At 35.5% G+C, this 25,168-nt stretch overlaps 1 protein-coding gene across 1 annotated transcript; it reads left to right on the forward strand.

Annotated features, from left to right (window-relative positions):
• Positions 1 to 25,109, forward strand: LOC137390850 (uncharacterized). The gene is made up of 15 exons (XM_068077168.1): positions 1 to 114; positions 4,621 to 4,690; positions 5,356 to 5,537; positions 5,743 to 5,893; positions 6,210 to 6,318; positions 6,590 to 6,732; positions 9,950 to 10,062; positions 10,687 to 10,839; positions 16,303 to 16,596; positions 17,712 to 17,897; positions 18,982 to 19,670; positions 20,964 to 21,137; positions 21,611 to 21,765; positions 22,718 to 22,920; positions 24,961 to 25,109. Exons 2-15 carry the CDS (start codon positions 4,627 to 4,629, stop codon positions 25,093 to 25,095), a joined length of 2,751 nt encoding a protein of 916 aa, XP_067933269.1. The 5' UTR covers positions 1 to 114; positions 4,621 to 4,626; the 3' UTR covers positions 25,096 to 25,109.
• The last annotated feature ends 59 nt before the right edge of the window (positions 25,110 to 25,168 follow it).

Genomic DNA, 25,168 nt, shown 5'->3' on the forward strand with positions numbered 1-25,168 from the left:
AACAGTGGTACTAATGTGAAATTTGCACGTAAAACAACATTAATACAAATAGCTTAAACGATACGAACAATTTGGACTGGAGAGCAGTAACGAAGAACTGCCGCGATCAACTTGGTATGTAAACATCGATCCGCGATGGACCGATTTATGACTACTATTCATTTTTAATTGAGCATAACATGCAAATATGAATGGGTAATGTGAAAAGTAAAAACATTATATACATTTGCAATATAAACTAGTAAGTTGATTGTACATGACATACCCGTAAATAATAATCGCCTCTGTATCGAAAAGTTACTTGTAAGCCTAATATTTGGAATAGGGTAGATGAAATATAAAAAAAATTGATGAGGAATATTTATTGACGCTATACACTACGCAATCAATTAGCATAGTTAGCAACCAATATATGAGCCAACATAGTTGGCTCAAAATCTTTGTCGAATGGCATTTGTTAAAAAAACTGGCAGTCTGAGCAACATACACGTATATTAAATCGGTAAAATTGACAAATAAGATAAGAAAAGTTGCTTCCGCACGTAAGTTATTTATACAGTATAAGAAGGTTAGGAGCCCAGAACTTTCCAAGATCTGGTATAAATAAATCAATTGTTATGCTGAATAGTTATGAGCTGATAACCTTCTAGGACGTTGTAAAATACTCTGTACCTGGTGACAGTTAATTTAAAAATGTACTAAGACAAAATAATTTTTAGCTAAACTGTCGGTGTTTCTTGGCTTTTGCTAAGTATCTGTCATGTGCTCCTAAGTTTTAGCCTCATTGTAAGCATCGATTCTTTAGATACCATGTTTTGCTTTTATAATGTATAGCTAATATTTTAGCAAGTAGATAGTGTAGCAGGAACAAAATAATAGCTGCATTCTTAAATTTATAACAAAAAAACTTTGAACCACTTATTAGAGTTTCTCACACAGCTTTGCCAACCACTGCTGCTCACTTAGTTTTGCTAACTAACAAGTACAATTCATATGATACTTCAAGATAGAGACTGACAAAATTACATGTGTACAATTTCAACGCAGTCAGCCTAGTGTTTATGCATTCATTTTTGCATTTTATTAGAACACAGCTCTCATCCCGGCTAACATCTCGATCGTAACATAGTGTTGAAGTAAATTCTACTCGACAAGGATAGACAACTCCCAACTCAAGAGCGAGTTCACACAAACTTGATGAGTCGATAAACAGACTTGCGGGTGAGCCGATAAACAGACTCGAGAGTGAGCCGATAAGCAGACTCGAGAGTGAGCCGATAAACAGACTCGAGAGTGAGCCGATAAACAGACTCAAGAGTGAGCCGATAAACAGACTCGATGGTGAGCCGATAAGCAGACTCGAGAGTGAGCCGATAAACAAACTCGTGGGTGAGCCGATAAACAGACTCGCGGGTGAGCCGATAAACAGACTCGCGGGTGAGCCGATAAACAGACTCGAGAGGGAGCCGATAAACAGACTCGATGGTGAGCCGATAAACAGACTCGATGGTGAGCTGATAAACAGACTCGATGGTGAGCCGATAAACAGACTCGATGGTGAGCCGATAAACAGACACGCGGGTGAGCCGATAAACAGACTCGAGAGGGAGCCGATAAACAGACTCGATGGTGAGCCGATAAACAGACTCGATGGTGAGCCGATAAACAGACTCGATGGTGAGCCGATAAACAGACTCGATGGTGAGCCGATAAACAGACTCGATGGTGAGCCGATAAACAGACTCGATGGTGAGCCGATAAACAGACTCGAGAGTGAGCCGATAAACAGACTCGTGGGTGAGCCGATAAGCAGACTCGTGGGTGAGCTGATGAACAGACTCGATGGTGTCTTTTCTCAACTATTAGGCCTACACCCTAGCAAGCCAAGCGCAATAATTCTTGATGTTCGGTCAATAGCACTTATAGTGAATGCAGCTATGATACGCTGGCTAATATCACAATGCTAAAGTCAGAAACAGTGACAAGAATGTTATACCTATTTGCTTTTCAAACTCAAGCAGAGCTTATTTGTAAAGAATGCAGTATCTTTATTGGTGTTATATCTCTCAGTACCAAGCAGTAACACACCAACAATGATCAAACCGGCAGGTTATATAGCAATCCCAAGAAAAATCCACAATTGATTGGCTGCACAGTAATCAGGTCAACCAATTCCACAATAACATATTTCGAATACAAAAATGATAACATTTGTCACTAACTAATCACGCAATACGAGTATTAATAATTTTTTTAGTGTTTGTATAGTAACATGCAAATCTTAGAACAATATGGTAATAAATGGTTAACATAAAAAAATTGCTAGTATCACACATACATATACTCTACATTGGACAAGTGTTAAGCGTGCGCCTTATAAATGACTATTCAAATTTGTCTGAATTGCGATGAACGTAATATAGATCCGTTGAGTTAGCAATTTGAAGCTGCCGGATTATAGGCTTAGAAAAGACGTCATCAACTCTTACGCATTCTGACGTCTACAAATACGGGTACACACTGATTGACAGCTCATTCGCTTTTACAAGCATGAAGTGGGGTCCAAGACCATTCGCCCATCGGTAGATCCTATCGGGGACGACAGTGACCCTCTCGGGCTACTGGACTCACCAGTCAAAATCGATTTTTGAGTGCCAGTAGTCTCACCAACCACCTCAGCCCTTTTCAGGGCTATTATTTTCGTTTTAAGGGTTTTGTTCTGCGACGACAATGGTGGAAACTTGGTGTCGTACTTGTCGTCCACTTTTTTTATTACACTGTTCACTTTACACAAAAGCGAAGAATATCTCTTTTTGTAGACCTATGCTTGCTCATTCTATTATCACAACAGTTAATTATAACTAAATAATTAAATTAATATAGGGAACGAAATCTATATTACACTCAATACGTTTTTCTTACTACATGTACATAAGTTATTTTCCCTACGAAAAGTTCTAATTTTTTTTGCTTAGCTGGCAATACTATTTGAAATTCTCATCAATATTACAAAAAATTCTTGCTAATGTTAGTTTGTGATAACACTCATAAGTTATTGATACAAATCGTGTGCAACACCTTTGATTTGGTTAGCAGAAATGGGATGTACAGTCAAACCTTGGTTTTTGGCTATGATCCGTTCAGGAATGCTGTTCGCAAAACGATTCATTTAAAATCCAAAATTATTTTATTGTAATTAATGTAAATAGTTTTAATTTATTTCAAGTCCAGGAAACTAATTTTATAGCGTTTTTTGCTATTTCATACCATAAGCTGTATATTTATGTAATAAGACAGCAGCTAATATGTCAACTACCGTGTTTGTCTCATAAAAAGTCTATTACTAGACAAGGTTGGGGAATGTACTTCTGTATTTGTAGCGACTCGTACTCAAGCCTCGTTTACTCATTTACAGTCTTGTGTACTGTATGTATATCATAAATAAGTGTAAAAATAGACTGTTTTCTTCTAACAAAAGATCTAAGATCATGAAAACAAAGATTTCATAAGTTTTATTTCTACTAAATTTAACATAAACATTAAAGTGGCAAAGACTAGCCTCTGCTAGAATTGTGACATGAAAAATTCTAATGAAAGGGTACAGTAATGTATCTTAGGAAAGATCGTGTGAAATAAAAAAAAACACAGCAGAAAACTTTCTTGTCTTGTATTTTTACCAGTTGTAACATAGGAGCAATTAAAGTGCAAGCGATTTGGTTGAACGTCAAAATTTACAACGAAGTCTGAGGTGTAAAAATCTTCAATTTTATGGTTGAAATCTGATTTGGTCGAGATCAGAAACGTTTGAAAACCGAGTTATGACTACTTTCAATCCTTGCAGTAACTCAATAGAATTTTCGATTACTTCCAAATTTCATAGTTGAAAATAATGAAAATGTAATAATTACTAATAAGCATAATAATTTGTTTGCAAAAGAGGAGTTTTGTTGAGTGATGTGGTGAATCAGTGTTTTACACAAAGAGTTTTGAGTTTATTTTTTGATCTGGGTTATAACAAAAAGTAGAAATTGAAGAAAACAAAAGTTTTTAATAAATTGTGAATCTTACTATGAGATGCATTCTCTAAGTTTTATTGGGAACCTTTGTTCTCAAGATCTTTATACTGTCTGAATGACACCTAACTAACAAACTTTTTTATTACTTTAATAAATTAGGTTCTAGTGTGATATGAATTAATACCTATGTGTTGATTGGTCATGTGCTGCTCAGCTATGGAATGATCAACCGCGCACTGATCAATTATATACTGGTCAACGATGTACTTGTCCAGTATGTATTTACTGATAGATTATCTTCAGCTTGAGTATGTACTGACCAACTATTTACCAGCTAACCATTTATTGATCACTTATGTACTGTTTGCTTATGTTTGCTGATAAACCAAATTCTGAGGAGCAAGTGTCAATGAAATGTTTTGCATGTATTCAAAGTATTTGATGGATAACACTAAACATCTGATCACTGAACAGTCTGAAATAATACTGTGCATTTGGGAAGGTTCTTTGTGGGCGTCAGTGCAACGTATTATTATTTACGATTGTATGAAGAAAGTCGAAAATAATGTTGAGTATGTCATTTTGAATTCTGGTTACTTTATAGGTAGCCATGGATCTTGGAAGAGGAAGCTACCGTGCTCATATATCTGAGATTTTACAACAGTTTAATCGCGGTAGGAAAACATATTTAAACCTGCCACTAGTTGCACATAGTTAGCCTATCAAACCTGCTATGCTTATATTATAGTCAAATATTTGTGTTAGTTTAAATACATAATTATTCATTTTAACATAAAGACTAGATGAATGCCTGGCGTTGCACAAGCAATAAAACAGCTTATAAACATTGGCAGGTAATGTAGTTGCCATTGGCTAATTTGTTTAACCCAACGAATTTGAGAACTTAAGCTAGCTAGAATTAACTTAAAAGCTAGTAAATTAGCCTACTTACGGTGAAATAACAAAAATGTCGATAGTCTGATAGCCAAAAGCTGTGATTATCATGATATGCATCATGATCTCTCTGTCATGATCTCTCATGCAATCAGTCATGATCTTCAAGTGTGCTAGTAGTAATCAATAGTATTTTTGCAACCTCTTCAAGCGTGCATATTTCAACTAGTGTAATGAGTATGAGCACAACTGTTCTATTGTATAGCAATATAGTCGTTTGGCTTAGTGGTTAGCATGCCTGTCTGCTGACCTGAAGGTTTTGAGTTCAAATCTGCGAAGCAGATTTTTTGCTCCTATAACTTTATTGCTGTAAATGGAGACACAAACGACAGACAAACAACTACCAACAGTGAGATTTTTAACATAAAAATGTATACTATTTCAGAAATAGATGAGAATATTTTGGAGTTCTTGAAGATTGCCTTGATTGATCGAGAAGGCCTGCAGTGTGTCACACTCATGGATGTTTACAACGTAATTCTCAAGCATAACAAGAATGATTTCAAAGACCTTATTCTCAAATTGACTGATTTCGTTTTGGATCACATCAAGGATATTGCAGAGGATGTATGTATGAGTGTGGATTGAGCTCACAACTAGTTATGGCAAATAGAGTGGCAAAAGATGTGCAACGAAGAGATGCAAATAGCCCTCGTAATTCTCATACACTGATCGTTACCACCGACACCATAAACCTATTCTGTGTCTTTTTATCCTGCTTATGACAACAGGACTCAAACCATGAATAATTATGTTGAGTTTTGTTTGCTAGTTTCGGCTTCAGATCACCAACTTCAGGCGAAGGTTGACACATGACGCCGCTATGTGGATGATTGAAGAAGAATCGAGGCTTCATGGTCGAGATAGTCAGCTAGACTCTGTCTATAATCTCATTCTAAATGAGAGTTCAGTTAATTTCCGATGTAAGTTATTTTTAATAAATCCAAGTTTAAGACTTGGCTTCTAACCAATCTTGTGCATAGACTGGTGGCACTCCAAAAGGCATTTTCTTAGAAAAGTGATTATATGAGGTGTTTGTTCTATGGCGTAGCCGTTTGACAATGTGGAATTTAGTTGATTGTCCTGTCAGTTGAAGAGGCCCCTGAATTTGTACTTCTACGGGATACACGATAAGCAAACAACAGCATTCAAGAGACTCATTGCTAAAATCAATTACCGCTACAGGCAATTCATAATCTATTGCAAGGCCTCCTAACAACCAATCGATCTTTTTTGTAGTGATAAATGTATGGGGTAAATCGGGAACCGGCAAAAGCTTTTTCATCAAGCACCTTGCTGCAAAATTTCTTCAAGTTGGAGAAGTGAATGTAATACATGTGGACCTGAGGTAGGCAGTTGTTACATATATTATAATGCCTGCTTTTCTTACTAACCTAAAGCGGAGGAATTAGAGTTCGTTGGACTAAAAATAACTCCTAGTTTGTAGGTCATTGAATCACTATGAGAGCTTTAGAATGTAACGAATTGGACATTCAACACTTGATATCAGTAGTTTGTCAGCTGGTCAAAGTTGTAGACTGTTTGGTCTATTACGAAATGTGAAGCTCTCGAGTGACTGTTTAAATGTCATGACGATTCATTATATTCTCCTGTTTTAGAAATGCTTATACAATCGTTGATTTGCTGACTAAGATTCTCATTCGAATGAACCTCAAAGATGTGCACCCACTTGCCACTGCATCAGAACTGGCTGGACAGCTGTTTGCTAGCCTGAGGTCCCTTATGGACTCCTTTTTAGGAGGTATGTGGTTGAATTGCTTAAAGATACTATCAAGTATCTACATATATAAAGATCTGCTCGTATGTTAAAGCAAATATAATTTAATTTGCTCTATAGCCACACACCTTATGATAACTTCATATAAATCCTCTGGGTAATAACGCATAACATTAAAACAAATGTTGATGTGAAAACGTAAAAAAACTAAACTTAAAAACTGGAACTAAATATAAAAGTCAAGTTGATCTATATACAGTGTATAAATATCAAAGTCAAGTTGATCTATATATACAGTATATAAATATAAAAGTCAAGTTGATCTATATACAGTATATAAATATCAAAGACAAGTTGATCTATATACAGTATATAAATATAAAAGCCAAGTTGATCTATATACAGTATATAAATATAAAAGTCAAGTTGATCTATATACAGTGTATAAATATCAAAGTCAAGTTGATCTATATATACAGTATATAAATATAAAAGTCAAGTTGATCTATATACAGTATATAAATATCAAAGACAAGTTGATCTATATACAGTGTATAAATATCAAAGTCAAGTTGATCTATATATACAGTATATAAATATAAAAGTCAAGTTGATCTATATACAGTATATAAATATAAAAGTCAAGTTGATCTATATACAGTGTATAAATATCAAAGTCAAGTTGATCTATATATACAGTATATAAATATAAAAGTCAAGTTGATCTATATACAGTATATAAATATCAAAGACAAGTTGATCTATATACAGTATATAAATATAAAAGTCAAGTTGATCTATATACAGTATATAAATATAAAAGTCAAGTTGATCTATATACAGTGTATAAATATCAAAGTCAAGTTGATCTATATATACAGTATATAAATATAAAAGTCAAGTTGATCTATATATACAGTATATAAATATCAAAGACAAGTTGATCTATATACAATATATAAATATAAAAGTCAAGTTGATCTATATACAGTATATAAATTTTAAATGTCAAGTTGATCTATATACAGTGTATAAATATAAAAGTCAAGTTGATCTATATACAGTGTATAAATATAAAAGTCAAGTTGATCTATATACAGTGTATAAATATCAAAGTCAAGTTGATCTATATATACAGTATATAAATATAAAAGTCAAGTTGATCTATATATACAGTATATAAATATAAAAGTCAAGTTGATCTATATACAGTATATAAATATCAAAGTCAAGTTGATCTATATACAGTATATAAATATAAAAGCCAAGTTGATCTATATACAGTATATAAATATAAAAGTCAAGTTGATCTATATACAGTATATAAATATAGAAGTCAAGTTGATCTATATACAGTATATAAATATCAAAGTTTGTCGTTCGTCTGTCCAGCGATTAAAATCTTGGAATGAACAATTCGCTTCGGGCTGCATTTGAACCAATCAAGAAGATTGCAACCGTCAGGTTGTAAACACACGCACCTAACCACAAGGCTAAACCGTTCTTACCATTCCTACCATTCCCGTCACTCTTACCATATATGATATAAACTTTTCGCGATTACACTCGCTCAATTATTAATTAATACAGTGTGCCCTCGGGTCACGATGCTCTTCTTATAAGATTTTTTTCGCTTTACTATACGGAAAACAATACTTTTTCTGCCTTCCCCATACACGAACAAATTTTTTTTGCCATACGATATCAAAAAAGTTCTCAAAAAATTAAAATTTAGCAGCTGGTATACTGATTACGGCGAAATAACAAAAATGTCGATATTCTGATCGCCAAAATCCCTCCCCACAACGCCTAAAAGAGATATACAGTAGACAAAGTTTTTGCTTTGTACTGCGTAAAAAATTCCATATAACGTAAAGCATCAAGTTGGGCAAGTTTTCAAATGTAATTTGAATGTTAATCTATCTCGCCGCATTTATGAGAAAAGAATATATATAAGCGTTATATTTATTATACCGGTATATACAACTTCCATGACATTCTAGTCTATATATGAAATCAAGTGTTTGTTTGCTGTCATTCGTATGTCTAGTTAATAGCGATTGGTTAAAATACACATAATTGAGTCTAGTGCGCCGTGGAGAAATCCTGATGTGAGGTTTAGTGGTAGTGCATTTGGCTGAATATCCGTGCATCCGAATGGATGGGTTCGATTCCTGTGAGATGCAATCTTTTTCCTTGCATCCGAATGGATCCTATCGCTCTTAGCTGGCTTTGGACAGACGCAGCTCTTATTATAGTTAATATTAAAATATTAGCTCAAGTTACTAGCTTAAGTTACTCAAATTTATTGGGTAAAGAGACTTAACCAATGACAACTACATTACCTGCCACTGCTTATAAGCTATTTTAAATCTTGAGCGAATATGTAGATGAAAAGTAAGAAATGTTTTTCAACAATCTATTTTAGCTATGCTTCGAGCTTTCAAATATTGGAATGATGCATTGGCCGGACACATTCAGAAATAAACAAATACGTTCATTTAAAAGTTATAGCGGTAAATGTATAAAAAAAATTTTTATGCAAAAACTTTTTTATTACCCCATGCAATGCCAGCATCCAGCTACAGTAACAAGAAAGAGAGATTTTCATTATTACTTTAACTTGGAGAAACGCGAATGAAAGTTCATGCCAATATGTAGGTAATGTGATGTAGGTTGATGTAACATGTAGGTTTGAAGTTATGTAAATATGGAGTGACGGTTACTGTAACTAAGACTAGTAGATATGGAGTGAGACTCACTTTTCTGGAACTGGTAGATATGGAGTAAAACTTACTTTTACTGAGACTAGGTAAAGTTCAGACTAACTTAGACTGTCTCTTTTTTCTCACTTGTAAATTCTATTTTTAATGTTCAGTTTCACTCACAAAATTAGACTGTTTAAATTTTTTGCTTTGCTCTCTGGATGCTACATCAAGTTTAGAGTCAAATATTTGCTCAAATTCACATTGTACTTCTCGTAAGATTTATATATTGAGGTGATCATAAGTAGATGTTTGAATGTTAGCAATTTTTGACGATAATATGTACCAAGTGCCGAGTTAGAGCATTTGCTACTAATCCTTGTAGTGACTGTCATTTGACTAGCCATAACTTCGGTAACTTCGGTCGAGCCAATTCATCTTAAATGATTTCTCACTCAAAATATGAGTAAGTTCCCAAGGGAAACTTGGGAACTTAAATTTTCAATTAAGTTTTCACATCTGAAATCTATTGATAGACTGTACAGTACTGATTCTGGATAATGTATCAGCTTTGGTGATGACATCAGGGACCGCAGAATTTCTCTCGTTGCTGCACAAAGTTCTCATGCAGAGAGAAAGCGATTCCAAGGTAGGAGAATATTCTGTTGGTTAGATAAAGTACACTGCACCACTTTTTACTCTTGCTAAAATTGTCATGTGTAAGTTTATGTTGTAAGCCATGAGACCTAACTTCCATCTCTCATCATAGGTCTAGTCAGAGTTCCTAAATATATTTCAAACTGATAGAACTTGTCAACTGCTGCTTTCATTTTCATCACACAGACGCCATTTTTTGCCACTTTATCTTAAAGAAGATCTCATTCGCTCTCTTTTTACTGTTGTTTTGTTGGATAAAATAGCAAGTACAGTGTGGCAGTTGTGAGGTCTTCCAACAAGAAGTTTGATTAGAAATATGTGACATAATTTGTTATGCAATCAGCATTCTATGGTTTTTCTTGTGATTCGTGAAACATGTTTTCATTAAAACATATTCATATTGTTTTTCCTCATTTGATATTTTCACTTCGTACTTTAAAGTGTAAGCCGATCTGTTCAATCTAGGTCTATATTAAAAGATGTTTAGTTTAATAACTACTTCCATTGTAAGATACTTCTTATTGTGAGAAAAATATTCTGATTGAACAATGTATGTAGTTTTGCGCATATGAGTGGAATTTGTTATTAGCTAATTTACAACCCTGTATCCATTTAGCTGAAGATTGTGGTTACAAGCCGCGAGCCAGTTTTAGCATCTCATCAAGCCATAGAATTTGAAGAGCAGATGCGCTGTGAGGAGATGATGAAATACACTCACGACATTGAATTGAAGCCATTAGACCACGAAGCTTTTGAGCTATTCTCTATAGTAAGTTTACCTCTTTCTCAATTGATGGCACTGGGAGGTTTATTGGTAGAGGGTGTGACATGTTTTTAGTAACTGTCCACCCTCCAGATAAAACTCTTATCTGTTCTTTTTTTTCTCAATTTTTTACCCTTTTTACAATTGATAATTTTAATATATTCAATAATTATCTTAGCTGCATAAAGGAATATGGTTTGATGCGAGTCACTCGATAATGCAACGGAAGATGAGGGACCATCAGGCTAGTTGTGTAACCAGATTAACCAGCTATGATTGGATTTAAGTACAGTTGTTCCTGCATTGTGAATATTGGGTCAGCATGTTATTAGCTACAACTATTACATTTGATCTACAAAGGAGAGTCATGCTTTGTTATCTCCCGATTAAAAGAGTATATGAACTGTTCATCGTGTTTTCCCAAATACTGTAGTAGCAAAGAACTGCGTGGTTGTTTCCATTCCACGTGATACAAGGTTTAAAAGAAGACAGTGTTGAACGCTTGAGATTTGTTAAAGTTCATTTTAACAATTTTATTCCCTTCTGCTTATAGCGATATACGGCATGCAATGGAAGCGGCGTCGAAGGCATTGACTATCCGAGCATGAAATTGATTATCTTATTAGAATATATTGCTTAAAAAACCTATATACAAGCATTGCTTTTAAGATAGTCAGGTGGAGCAGAAATACACACCGACAAAGACAGATTGTTGTTAGAGCAGTTTTTATGGGGACAGCATCTCTACTATTGTAATGGAGTTGGCTGCCAGTTGTAAGTTGTAAGTTTAATTGGAAAAAGATTTGGCACCAAGAATGTGGCTATACATTGCATTTGATTTATTGCCAGAATAATACAGTAACAGCAGATTTGTTTTTGGCAATCAGTGGGCCATTGTAAGGTCAATTACAGTTCATAGCAGTACACGAGTTATATATGTAGATATTGTGAGGCTGTCTTTTCAAGGCACCCAAGCTTTAACATAGCTTAGCACTATAGAAACTGAGTAGATAGAAAAAGATTATTTTGAGACAAAGATTTGCTACATGTTATTCTAGGGTGCAAGACCATAAGGACAACTCACTCTCATTTACAATGTTTCGAAATATAATAGGCAAACAATCAAAACCTATGTGAATGAGGGAGTGGAAAAGACTTCATGATAACATCTAGATTATTAAACTTCAACACCTATAATCGTAAAATTTACGTCATAAAAACATGTAGGATGCTATTTACCGAGTTCTTAGCATTGAAAGCTTTGCTTGGTCGTGGTATATGTCCTTGGCAACGAGTCTGCAGTGTAGCCCTGCCAACAGTCCCAATTTCCCAACACTGAGTCTCAAGACCCATTTTGTTGCGTTTAAAGCTATCTTTATATATGCATGATAAACATTATAAATTGTGTTAGCAGCTGCTAGTAACATGAACCTTCTAGTAACAACAACTGCTAGTAACATGAACCTTCTAGTAACATCAACTGCTAGTAACATGAACCTTCTAGAAGTAACAACTGCTAGTAACATGAACCTTCTAGTAACAACAACTGCTAGTAACATGAACCTTCTAGTAACAACAACTGCTAGTAACATGAACCTTCTAGTAACATCAACTGCTAGTAACATGAACCTTCTAGTAACAACAACTGCTAGTAACACAAACCTTCTAGAAGCAACAACTGCTAGTAACATGAACCTTCTAGAAGCAACAACTGCTAGTAACATGAACCTTCTAGAAGCAACAACTGCTAGTAACACAAACCTTCTAGAAGCAACAACTGCTAGTAACATGAACCTTCTAGAAGCAACAACTGCTAGTAACATGAACCTTCTAGTAACAACAACTGCTAGTAACATGAACCTTCTAGTAACAACAACTGCTAGTAACACAAACCTTCTAAAAGCAACAACTGCTAGTAACATGAACCTTCTAGTAACAACAACTGCTAGTAACATGAACCTTCTAGTAACAACAACTGCTAGTAACACAAACCTTCTAAAAGCAACAACTGCTAGTAACATGAACCTTCTAGTAACAACAACTGCTAGTAACATGAACCTTCTAGTAACAACAACTGCTAGTAACATGAACCTTCTAGTAACATCAACTGCTAGTAACATGAACCTTCTAGTAACAACAACTGCTAGTAACACAAACCTTCTAGAAGCAACAACTGCTAGTAACATGAACCTTCTAGAAGCAACAACTGCTAGTAACATGAACCTTCTAGTAACAACAACTGCTAGTAACACAAACCTTCTAGAAGCAACAACTGCTAGTAACATGAACCTTCTAGAAGCAACAACTGCTAGTAACATGAACCTTTTAGAAGCAACAACTGCTAGTAACATGAACCTTCTAGTAACAACAACTGCTAGTAACATGAACCTTCTAGTAACAACAACTGCTAGTAACATGAACCTTCTAAAAGCAACAACTGCTAGTAACATGAACCTTCTAGAAGCAACAACTGCTAGTAACATGAACCTGCTAGAAGCAACAACTGCTAGTAACATGAACCTTCTAGTAACAACAACTGCTAGTAACATGAACCTTGTAGAAACAACAACTGCTAGTAACATGAACCTTGTAGAAGCAACAACTGCTAGTAACATGAACCTTGTAGAAGCAACAACTGCTAGTAACACAAACCTTCTAGAAGCAACAACTGCTAGTAACACAAACCTTGTAGAAGCAACAACTGCTAGTAACATGAACCTTGTAGAAGCAACAACTGCTAGTAACATGAACCTTCTAGTAACAACAACTGCTAGTAACATGAACCTTCTAGTAACAACAACTGCTAGTAACACAAACCTTCTAGAAGCAACAACTGCTAGTAACATGAACCTTGTAGAAGCAACAACTGCTAGTAACATGAACCTTCTAGAAGCAACAACTGCTAGTAACATGAACCTTCTAGTAACAACAACTGCTAGTAACATGAACCTTCTAGTAACAACAACTGCTAGTAACACAAACCTTCTAGAAGCAACAACTGCTAGTAACATGAACCTTCTAGAAGCAACAACTGCTAGTAACATGAACCTTCTAGTAACAACAACTGCTAGTAACATGAACCTTCTAGTAACAACAACTGCTAGTAACATGAACCTTCTAGTAACAACAACTGCTAGTAACATGAACCTTGTAGAAGCAACAACTGCTAGTAACATGAACCTTCTAGAAGCAACAACTGCTAGTAACATGAACCTTCTAGTAACAACATCTGCTAATAACACGAACCTTCTAGAAGCAACAACTGCTAGTAACACAAACCTTGTAGAAGCAACAACTGCTAGGAATGAACCTTTTAGAAGTAACAACTGCTAGTAACATGAACCTTCCAGTAACACTAGTTTCTAATAATCCAACTGTAGTGTGGTTGGTGGAATGACAGGTCTGAGAGTCATAAATTGAACTCCTAGCAATAGATGATAGCACTCTGGCCAGTCAATATGTTAGGTCCTCATGATATGAACCAGCAGTAACAAAACATGTGCAAATCAAAGGATCACTTTAGTTCACTGGTACAATTAGTTCAACGGTACAGTTAGTTCAACGGTGCAGTTAGTTCAACGGTACAGTTAGTTCAACGGTGCAGTTAGTTCAATGGTGCAGTCAGTTCAACAGTACAGTTAGTTCAGCGGTACAGTTAGTTCAGCTGTACATTTAGTTCAACGGTACAGTTAGTTCAACAGTACAGTTAGTTAAGCTGTACAGTTAGTTCAACGGTGCAGTTAGTTCAGCAGTACAGTTAGTTCAACGGTACAGTTAGTTCAGCTGTACAGTTAGTTCAACGGTGCAGTTAGTTCAGCAGTACAGTTAGTTAAATGGTGCAGTTAGTTCAGCAGTACAGTTAGTTCAACAGTACAGTTAGTTCAACGGTACAGTTAGTTCAACGGTACAGTTAGTTCAACGGTACATTTAGTTCAACGGTACAGTTAGTTCAACAGTACAGTTAGTTCACCGGTACAGTTAGTTCAGCTGTACATTTAGTTCAACGGTACAGTTAGTTCAACGGTACAGTCAGTTCAATGGTACAGTTAGTGCAATGGTACAGTTAGTTCAGCTGTACAGTTAGTTAAACGGTGCAGTTAGTTCAGCGGTACAGTTAGTTCAACGGTGCAGTTAGTTCAGCTGTACAGTTAGTTCAACTGTACAGTTAGTTAAACGGTGCAGTTAGTTCAGCGGTACAGTTAGTTCAACGGTACAGTTAGTTCAACGGTACAGTTAGTTCAACAGTACAGTTAGTTCAGCGGTACAGTTAGTTCAGCTGTACAGTTAGTTCAGCTGTACATTTAGTTCAACGGTACAGTTAGTTCAACAGTACAGTTAGTTTAACTGTGCAGTTAGTTCAACGGTACAGTTAGTTCAACGGTACAGTTAGTTCAATAGTACAGTTAGTTCAGCGGTACAGTTAGTTCAACAGTACAGTTAGTTCAACGGTACAGTTAGTTCAACGGTACAGTTAGTTCAACGGTACAGTTGGTTCAACAGTACAGTTAGTTCAACGGTACAGTTAGTTCGATGGTACAGTTAGTTCAACGGTACAGTTAGTTAAACGGTACAGTCAGTTCAACGGTACAGTTAGTTCAACTGTACAGTTAGTTCAACGGTACAGTTAGTTCAACGGTACAGTTAGTTCAACGGTACAGTTAGTTCAACGGTACAGTTAGCTCAACGGTACAGTTAGTTCAACGGTACAGTTAGTTCAACGGTACATTTAGTGCAACAGTACAGTTAGTTCAACGGTGCAGTTAGTTCAACGGTACAGTTAGTTCAATGGTACAGTTAGTTCAACGGTACAGTTAGTTCAATGGTACAGTTAGTTCAATGGTACAGTCAGTTCAATGGTACAGTTAGTTCAATGGTATAGTTAGTTCAATGGTACAGTTAGTGCAATGGTGCAGTTAGTTCAACAGTACAGTTAGTTCAACGGTACAGTTAGTTCAACGGTACAGTTGGTTTAACGGTACAGTTAGTTCTGTGGTATAGATGCATGGTGAATGTAGGCAAGTATGACAAGGTACAGTCACACGGAATATCTATCAGCATTGTTCTTCTGACTGACAAATGTTTTTGTGCTTTCATTCTTGTTAGAATTGATGACACTGTAGGAGCTATTCATATATGTGCTTACCATCTAGTTATCTAGTATATAACATAATAGTATTAATTCCAAGGTTTCTCACAACTTTCCACGTTTCACATATCTCTGGTACACAGGTTCAATTGACTCATATCTCTGGTACACAGGTTCAATTGACTCATATCTCTGGTACACAGGTTCAATTGACTCATATCTCTGGTACACAGGTTCAATTGACTCATATCTCTGGTACACAGGTTCAATTGACTCATATCTCTGGTACACAGGTTCAATTGACTCATATCTCTGGTACACAGGTTCAATTGACTCATATCTCTGGTACACAGGTTCAATTGACTCATATCTCTGGTACACAGGTTCAATTGACTCATATCTCTGGTACACAAGTTCAATTGACACCACGGAAAAAGCCACACCTACTATGTCTTGCTGGTGGATGTCCATACAAACTGAACCTCCTGACCCTCCTTGCCAGAGACAGTCAAGATTTTCTTCTACAGGAAATAGCTGATTTCACTGGAGGTACTTCTGATGCCTTCATTCACGGCATCCTACGAAGAAGCTTTCACTGTCTGTGTCCCCACCAGCAAAAAATCCTCCTCACATTGGCTCTATTCCCAGATTGGGCTGTTATGTCTACAGTTTGTCAAGTTAGTAAGAGCCTTTCCTGGTTGACTTAACCCAATATCAATACTGGGCGCCCTCTGCTACTGATCCTGTCGCTACGGCTATAAAAGAATAATTTGTTCGGTGCATTTTCGTAAATACCTCAAGGTCTTTTTTACAAGGTGTAGATTATGTGTGTGAGATATGCAAATCAAGACCAACACTGACCCACATTGAATTAATGCACTCGTTATGTGGAAGCATTCTCTTGTGTGCACGTGCAACAGCATACAACAGTGCAGAGGGGGCGGAAAATTCCTTTTTCCATTTTATTGTTCAGTGTTTTACTACTGCATACGGGAGGCAACTGCTGAACAAAAGTATTTTCAGCTGCATTGTATTCGCTCCTCAACGTTGATAGGTTTGATACAGGGACAGTGCTGTGATAAGTGTTATGTAAGCTTTCTTACCATGTTCAAAATATAATAGGGAAGATATCATGACTTCATGTACTTAGTTTACTTGTAAATGTGTCATGCATTCAACTCTTTTATACATGCGTATTCATCTATTCTGTGTTATGTATTGTTCTGTTTATGTATTGTATTATATATATTGTTTTTATTGAGTTGTTTTATGTATTTTATTTTATGTACTGTTTTTATGTATTATATTTAATGTATAGTATTTATACATTGTATTTCATGTATTGTGTTGCATTTATTGTATTGTATTTAATGTATTGTGTTTAATGTATTGTATTTTATGTATTGTATTTCATATATTGTATTTCATATATTATATTTAATGTATTTATTATACTAAACAATTGGACATTTCAAGGCCATGCTGTACCTTATATAGTATATACCATATATAGGTATGTTACTTTCATATCCTCATCAGTGAGGGCCTGTTAGCATGTTTAGAATATACATGTATGTATATGTTTTTCTTGTCTGTCATTGTAATAATTAGTGTTGTATGCTGCTTTAGGTAGTTGAGAAAATAAGATTGAAATTTCTCTCTCAGAAAGCCTATTCCTTGAATACCCATAGATGTTTACTCACATAGAAGTCATATCTGTGTTTTTCGTTCTATTTCCATGGTGACTTTGCCATTCTAGTTGGCTCAGACAGATTTCATTTTTTCTCGACAGATGGCAGATGTTACCATATTTTCTAAGGAGTTCAATCGCAATTTCTGGTTAAGTTTTCAGAAATCTGAAACTTTAGTGCAGAGTGCTGACAAAACCAAAGTACGTCTCTGTCACGCTACAATCACAGAGTTTCTCAAAGAAATGCTCAATCAATATGAATCCACGAATGAGCAGTGTGCGCAGCAGGTAAGGATAACTCCATTGGATGACAGAGCTTACAGATTGTCAATTTCTTAGATGAAGTCTTGATGATTATTATTATCACGAGTGGCACATCTTGGATGCATTTTATTTTGTGCACAAGGTGACTGTGTTATTCGTTTACTGACATTGCCTACTAAATGCATATGCTCGAGGCTGAGCTGTGATATGGTGCTAAGGCTGTAGAATAATATGGCTATTTTGCTTTTAAAGGAGGTGTAATGCTAAGATTGTAAAGTTTTCATATTTGGATTTATGTCAAAACAACTAAGTACAGAGATTTGCCTTCCTTTGGCTGACCTTTGCAAGAGGGTCCGTTCAAATCCTACCAACCCTGCGTTTATGTTGCCATATACATATCTGCTGCCAACTCCACATTTCACTGCTGCCAAGGCCATTCTTCATATATGCGTATACAGAACAAAAATGAAAAGTTTATTATATTAGTAATAGTTCCATGTTTCTTTTTATAATATTTAAGCAAGTAAGAAAATTGAATAGTGGAAAACTTATCTAACTTTTGAAATAATGCAATAGTGATGCTATATGAATCCTAATGATGACCAGTGGCATGTTATAGACCTTTTGTAAATTTCTTAATAATGCATACATGTAAAAAATAAGTTGGATGACACAGAAATCATTAGCCAATAGTACCGAAGATGTTACTAGTATGCAAACATAAATGCGAAGCCACTGTAGTCTAGAAATATTAGCAAGCCTGGTTTAGCAAGCCTATCAATTTCCCACTATATAGTTTCCAGTAAACTAGGTGGTTTTAGTTGGAAAAATACATAGACGGCAGCCCTTGGTTGTACCATAGCACAAGTAGTAGACTAAAAAGGTTAAATCCAAGTTCAGTTTTGTAAATAGGAGCAGAGAAGTCGTCACATTAAAAATTGCAAACCTTGTTTGAAATATATTTTCTTGGTCATGACTGAGTCAAACCTACCATCATTCAGCCAGCTTTTGTGCACATATGAAAATTTCAGACATCAATCCAGTTACTGCCAGCTGTTTTCAATATTTACTGTATGTATGTAGATATCATAGAAAGTTTTGTTTGTAGATAAGAATGGCCTACATCGAATACTACATGACACTGCTGGTAGAGCTCGGCAGGGACTACGAGCGCAACCACACACAGACATGTGATACCATAGTCGAGGAGAGAATAAATATACGCCAAGCTATGGTCTTATTAACCAAAGAGTCAAATCCGCAGCTAATATTTAAAGTGAGGGTGTACAATAGCGCGTCGACCGAATACAGATCTGAATCAGATATAGCATGTCTATTTCTCTGTATCTCCGTTTACCAGGAGAGCTTTGGTCCGACTCTTTATGACATGCTTGAGAGGCTTCGTGGGCCGTCACCAAATAACCTCTGCTCAGCATTGATCTGGTCGCTCCGTTTACTGGTACTTACCTTGCCATTATTGACAATGAGGAAAGAATTGGAGTCAACCCTAAGCAGCTATCAAAAGAGAGATTATACGTTTGCTAATTACCGTAACCTACGTCGCCTCTGCAACGGCATATATTCGTTGGCTGAGGGTGCCTTAACCAAAAAAATTGAGAGTTTTGAAAAAGCGTCGGATGAGTTTAAAAAGCTGAAAAAAACGTTCAATATTACAAGTCTATATCTTTCTATACATACAGATCTGTATAGGGCTCGACATTCCTCGTGCCCGGATCCGCAACAACTGTACAAAAATGCGTCATCCTCGGCATCAACGGTGAAGTCATCAATACCTTTGTAAGTTGTAATTGTAGTCTTACAATGTACAAGTATGAATATATAAAATGTTTATTGATTCAGTAAACCTGCAAACACATTCAGAGGTTTATTAGCGAAGGGTATTGTATCTAGGTGTTCAGTAACCCGGGATATCCCATTTATTATTAAATGATCAAAGTAATTACTAATGATTATTTAATATAGTTAAATAATTATTAAAGTGATTAAAGTAATCAGCAAACATAAGCGTCTCACCTATATATTCAGAAATTCAGGGTATTTCTAAACTATTTACTAAAACTGGGCATCATGCAGTAACCATGTATCTAGATACTCAATAGTAAGGAGCATCTCATCAATGTACACGGTATAACTGGGCACTTTACATAAATATCCTAAACTTAGGGTAGCTCAAGTAGATTTTTACTAACCCTGGTAACCCTAGGGTCTCATATAGATGTGCAGTAACTATGGGAATTGTGCCTACACGTTTTTCTGTCATATCAGGATATTATAGCCTTTTGAAAAACTTTGATGGTGTCAATGAATAGTAAAAAGGCTATGCCATGGTGCCAAAATTGCTCAGTCATGTTTTTTCTTGCTTCTGGTTTTCAATCTTGTTGTTGGCGAATCTGTGTTTAGTAATCAGGGTATGGACAACCAGGTGCCATTATTGCCATATATTATACCTAACTTTCTTCACCTATTCCTTTGCAGCTGATAAACAATAGGTTTTATTTCGTTTGCTACAAATTCCAACAACTTGTTGTTATGAGCATTTTTTCGCACAACCTATCACTAGGTTGATAATACATCTTGCTTTTAAAATATTATATTGAAATACATCAAACATCAATATATCAAATTAACTCTTTCAGAAATTCCTATTGGAAAAACTGCTTTTTATCAATAAATGCTAACAAATTAAAAGCAAAAGCATGTCATCAAAATGCTGTATTTGTAGCATTGTCGCTTTTTCAATGGTAGCTGCTGAATTCAATGGTAGCCCTGTTCTGTCCCATGCATTTGGGATTATGGAAATATTGTACATAGTTAATATACATTATTCCTCACTGATGAGGATATAAAAGTAACATACCTATATATGTTGTATAAGGTATGTAAAGTATATGCTATGTATGTATGCATGGCCTAGGGCCAAATATCCAATTGTTTAATATAATAAATACATTAAATATAATATATGAAATACAATACATAAAATACATTACATGCATACATACATCAGCTTTTTCGATCGCCATTGTCGAAAGGTTGTTTTCATGTTCGTATCTCACCACCAATTTCTAGAGTTTCAATGTTGAAAGCTGCTCATTACGCTGACACCGGGTGCACAGAGCGAGCCTTAAAGCATTATGAGGAAGCTTGTAAACGCTACGAAGAGCTCGGACAATCTCATTTGAACAGATCGGCTCAATGTCTTTATGATTTGTCTGCGCTGCATAGCAAGCAGGATACAGAACAGTGAGTCGTTACTCTCTATGCTTGCTCCTTTTTTGTTATAAGTATTTTCTTTCAATAGAGTTTAGTTTCATTTGCTTACCGGTCCTAACATAACGCAATACAGATGAGACGGATTGGCATCTCGAGTTCATGTTAATCACTTGCATGCGATGCTGCTAGACAGCTGGTGTGTTTGTGACATCACTAAATGGAGAGCCTTGAATGTATGCTAGATGTTCCTGCATTGTGAATATTGGGTCAGCATGCTATTAGCTACAACTATTACATTTGATCTACAAAGGAGAGTCATGCTTTGTTATCTCCCGATTAAAAGAGTATATGAACTGTTCATCGTGTTTTCCCAAATACTGTAGTAGCAAAGAACTGCGTGGTTGTTTCCATTCCACGTGATACAAGGTTTAAAAGAAGACAGTGTTGAACGCTTGAGATTTGTTAAAGTTCATTTTAACAATTTTATTCCCTTCTGCTTATAGCGATATACGGCATGCAATGGAAGCGGCGTCGAAGGCATTGACTATCCGAGCAGACAACTCGATCATGTCTCATACCAAGGAAGACTTACTGAAATCATACGAGCAGATGGCTTCCTGCTTGCACAAACTCTCCGAGCTCCACCAGCATTTGCATGGTAATATGTTGCTACTTCTCAGATATTTCATGCTCGAAATACCGGTCTTACTTATCATACTGCAGTTAGCAAAGAAATGTAAGTGAATATGAACCACTCGTAGCTTGCAAGTGATGTCTGAAATAAATATACAGACTGACCTAAGATTGCAACCACAGTCTGTCCCAAAAGCCTGTTGGAAAAGCAAATTAATCAAATCTGAAATAATTTTTTGTCTTTACAAATAATACAACTAGTTTTAATCCTTCACGAGATTAGAAAATTACCATTTATTATTTTAGATGTATTTTTACATGATAAACTGTACACTAAGCAAGGAGGTAATGTAGGAAGTTCACCGAACTTCTTAAAAATATTCTAGTTATACAGATTACTGCGCTGGGAAATTATTGCCTTGTCTGTTGCAGCACATACCCCAGATTCCTGTGTAAAATGAAAAAGTCTAAAAATAGCTTTTATTTAATTAAAGATAATAAAATAATACACTGCGAAACACACAAAATCCAGTCAGTAATTTTTAAACCACAACCCTGCAAACAATGGTTGAATACTGAAGATAACGAAAGAGGGAGTGTCGGTTGGCAATGTAACCTTCAGGTTTCCTCGCCTTATCTCGAGGCTGTAGATATTTGATCAACATCCAGATTTTATGTTTCAACTGTGATTTGTTCCAGATCAAAGATGCTCAAAAATTATGGTTAGACTGTTTACTGATTTGTTATACATGTATGTTTACAATATTACATTAGTCCCTTTTTCTTTTTTGGTGGTCGCCTTACGGTAATTGTCCTGTGAATTCCATCTCTGTTTTATGCTGCCATATCTCGATTCATCACATTGTTATCTCCTCATGTTTCACCTTTTTTATCGGCTCCCTCTTCAAACTCCTTTCTCATGTTCAATTTCTCTCATCCTGTTTAATTTTTTTAGACTGTGGTTTTAAATCTTTTAGAAAACGATCAGTCTTATGAAAATAGATATAAGCGAGAAGCTCTTGAATACTACAGAAAGGCATATGATCTGATAGACAGTAGTGGGGAGAGCTGCAATCTTTCAGCCAATCCTGACCTTACAAACAACCTTCTTGCCATCTCACCACACCTGCGCTGTATTGCATCGGAGCAACTCATTAAATCTGTTATGACTAAGCTCAGAGTGAGTCATCTATAAAGCTACATAGATTACTATCTAGACTAGAGAGTATAGCTTTATGAAACGACTATTTCGCTCTTTTAAGCAGTGAAAGCTGTACCTAGCAACTTCCTCCTCAACCATTGCTTCATTGGATTTGCAAGACACTCTAGAGTCTAGAGTAAAGTACACGGTAGACAAAATAAGCTTTGCGAAATGCTCGTACTAACATCGACTTGGCTTTAAACAGTCAGCAAAACATGCAAGCGTAATTTTTTGCCCTTAATATTCATAAAATTTATTGATATTATGAATTTTGTGAATTTCAGATTTTCAGTATTCTTCTTTAGCAGTTCTATTTTTAAAATAATTTTTCCTCATGCCATTAGATTATTTTAGAGTGATTTAATTGATAGAATGTTGTTATAAGTGGAACATCACTCATTGGTAAGTTTTAGGTTTCATTATAAAACATTCTCGCTGAAGATCAGCTAGTCAATGACATGACATCAAGGGTAAATATCAAGTTTTCCCATATAAATGCACTATCATCAGCGGCAGCTTTACTGGCCAGACGGCAGTATTATTAGTCTTTGTTAAATGTTCTTCAGTTCTAGTAAAACACGTGCAACAAACCTACATGTATAGACTACTCTGCTTGTTTATGACGTTTCCATTATCATGGCGCCCACAATTTTAAGTTTTCCTGTAGTTACTAGTTGAGAGTGTTTGCGAGTTGGTAAATTTTTACTTTTAACTTCCCAATTTTAGCTGGTGATAAGGATTTACTATTTTGTCTGGGTCTTTGTCTTTTTTTATAAGGTAGTATATTACAGCTATGCATACACTAGCTGATGATTTAATAACTAAAATCTATGCTATTAGATTTTATCCGATTGCCACATAAAATAGTATATGCAATTGATAAGTTTAGTAGCGAGTTATATATTCTATGTGTATCTCTTGTATTATTCTTATTTATTTTAAGCAATAATTTTTATGTAGTAGTAATTTTAAAAAGATTTGTTTGGATGTTATTTGGAGGCATGATACTTTGGGATAGGGTAGTCATATAAAATTGAAGCACACTTATCTATTTCTGGCAATGTGTTCCTTGCTAATAATTTATGTGTCATTATTTATTGCTGATATTACACAGCTGGTGGTTTTGGGATGTTCATATCGAGATTATGAATCATTTTCAAGTCTTCACTTTAAATTTAGCTAGTCGTCTTATAAGTGTATTGGCTTTAACCCCCTACCACTCTCCTTGATAGCTGATTTTTTATACTTGAATTAATTTTCTTTTTTATGGATGAATTACACTCAGGTGTTTAATTAATTAGTTAATGTTATTGTAATAACATATCATTATATGCCATGGCTCTGTTCTAATGCATCAAAGGAAAAAATTCATGAATTAGCTCTTGCAGTTTCAGACCCTTGTGAAACAATTCGATAAAATATAGCTACTATATTTGCTAAGTAATATACAATAATATTGAAACGGCATAACATCAAAACCTATACAGTATATACAAATTTGTGTTGTGAATTGTTAGCATAAAAACATATAGAACAAACTATTTCACCACAATGGCTTCTCCGACTCTGATCTACCCAATCGGATTGCTGAATGTCTGAGCTTTGCTGAGTCATTGCTGAGTCTGATGTTAACGGTCGTTCCTTTGCCACCATGTTGTAATTGTTTCACCTTTCTTTATGAGACGTTTAAATGCAGCTATACTAAGCTAAATGGCTGTTGTAAAATTGAACTGTTGCAATCATGTTTGCTAAAAGACTTCCATTTTTGAAGGTAGCTTGTTTGAAAGTAAACAAGCTCGGTTTGCATTTAAGCTCCGTTTGAAAATATGCAATCTTTTTCTGTGAAAAAGATTGCATATTTTCACACCGAAGGATTCATTCAATATAACTTCCATTGTTGAAAAAGCACTTATTTAGTTTCACAAACAACATGATCATAACCTTCTAAAACAGTACATTCAATAATTTAACCATATATTCGAACATGTGATATAACGCGTGCATGTCTTCCTGTTGCAGAATACGCGTGATGGAAGCATCCAGCTGCCAGACTCGAGTCACTGGGATCATGCGGAGCAATCGTCAACCACACCAGATCAACCACCAAACATCCGCGATAATGTTAAATGTAACAAAAGATTACGAGCTCTATAGCATTTATCACCCTAAAAATATTTTGACTGCAATTTGTAAACTTTTCTCTACAAACGTCACACCTTGCATTTAC

The sequence above is a fragment of the Watersipora subatra genome, chromosome 3 (genome assembly GCF_963576615.1).
Source record: "Watersipora subatra chromosome 3, tzWatSuba1.1, whole genome shotgun sequence".
Taxonomy (NCBI): Eukaryota; Metazoa; Bryozoa; class Gymnolaemata; order Cheilostomatida; family Watersiporidae; genus Watersipora; species Watersipora subatra.

What these genes read in the sequence shown, in the direction of transcription:
- LOC137390850 (XM_068077168.1), top strand. Translation starts at nt 4,627, where the DNA reads ATGGATCTTGGAAGAGGAAGCTACCGTGCTCATATATCTGAGATTTTA. An exon ending in ATGAGCAGTGTGCGCAGCAG is followed by an intron (nt 17,898 to 18,981) that starts GTAAGGATAACT and finishes TTTTGTTTGTAG; the next exon opens with ATAAGAATGGCCTACATCGA. An exon ending in GTGAAGTCATCAATACCTTT is followed by an intron (nt 19,671 to 20,963) that starts GTAAGTTGTAAT and finishes ACCAATTTCTAG; the next exon opens with AGTTTCAATGTTGAAAGCTG.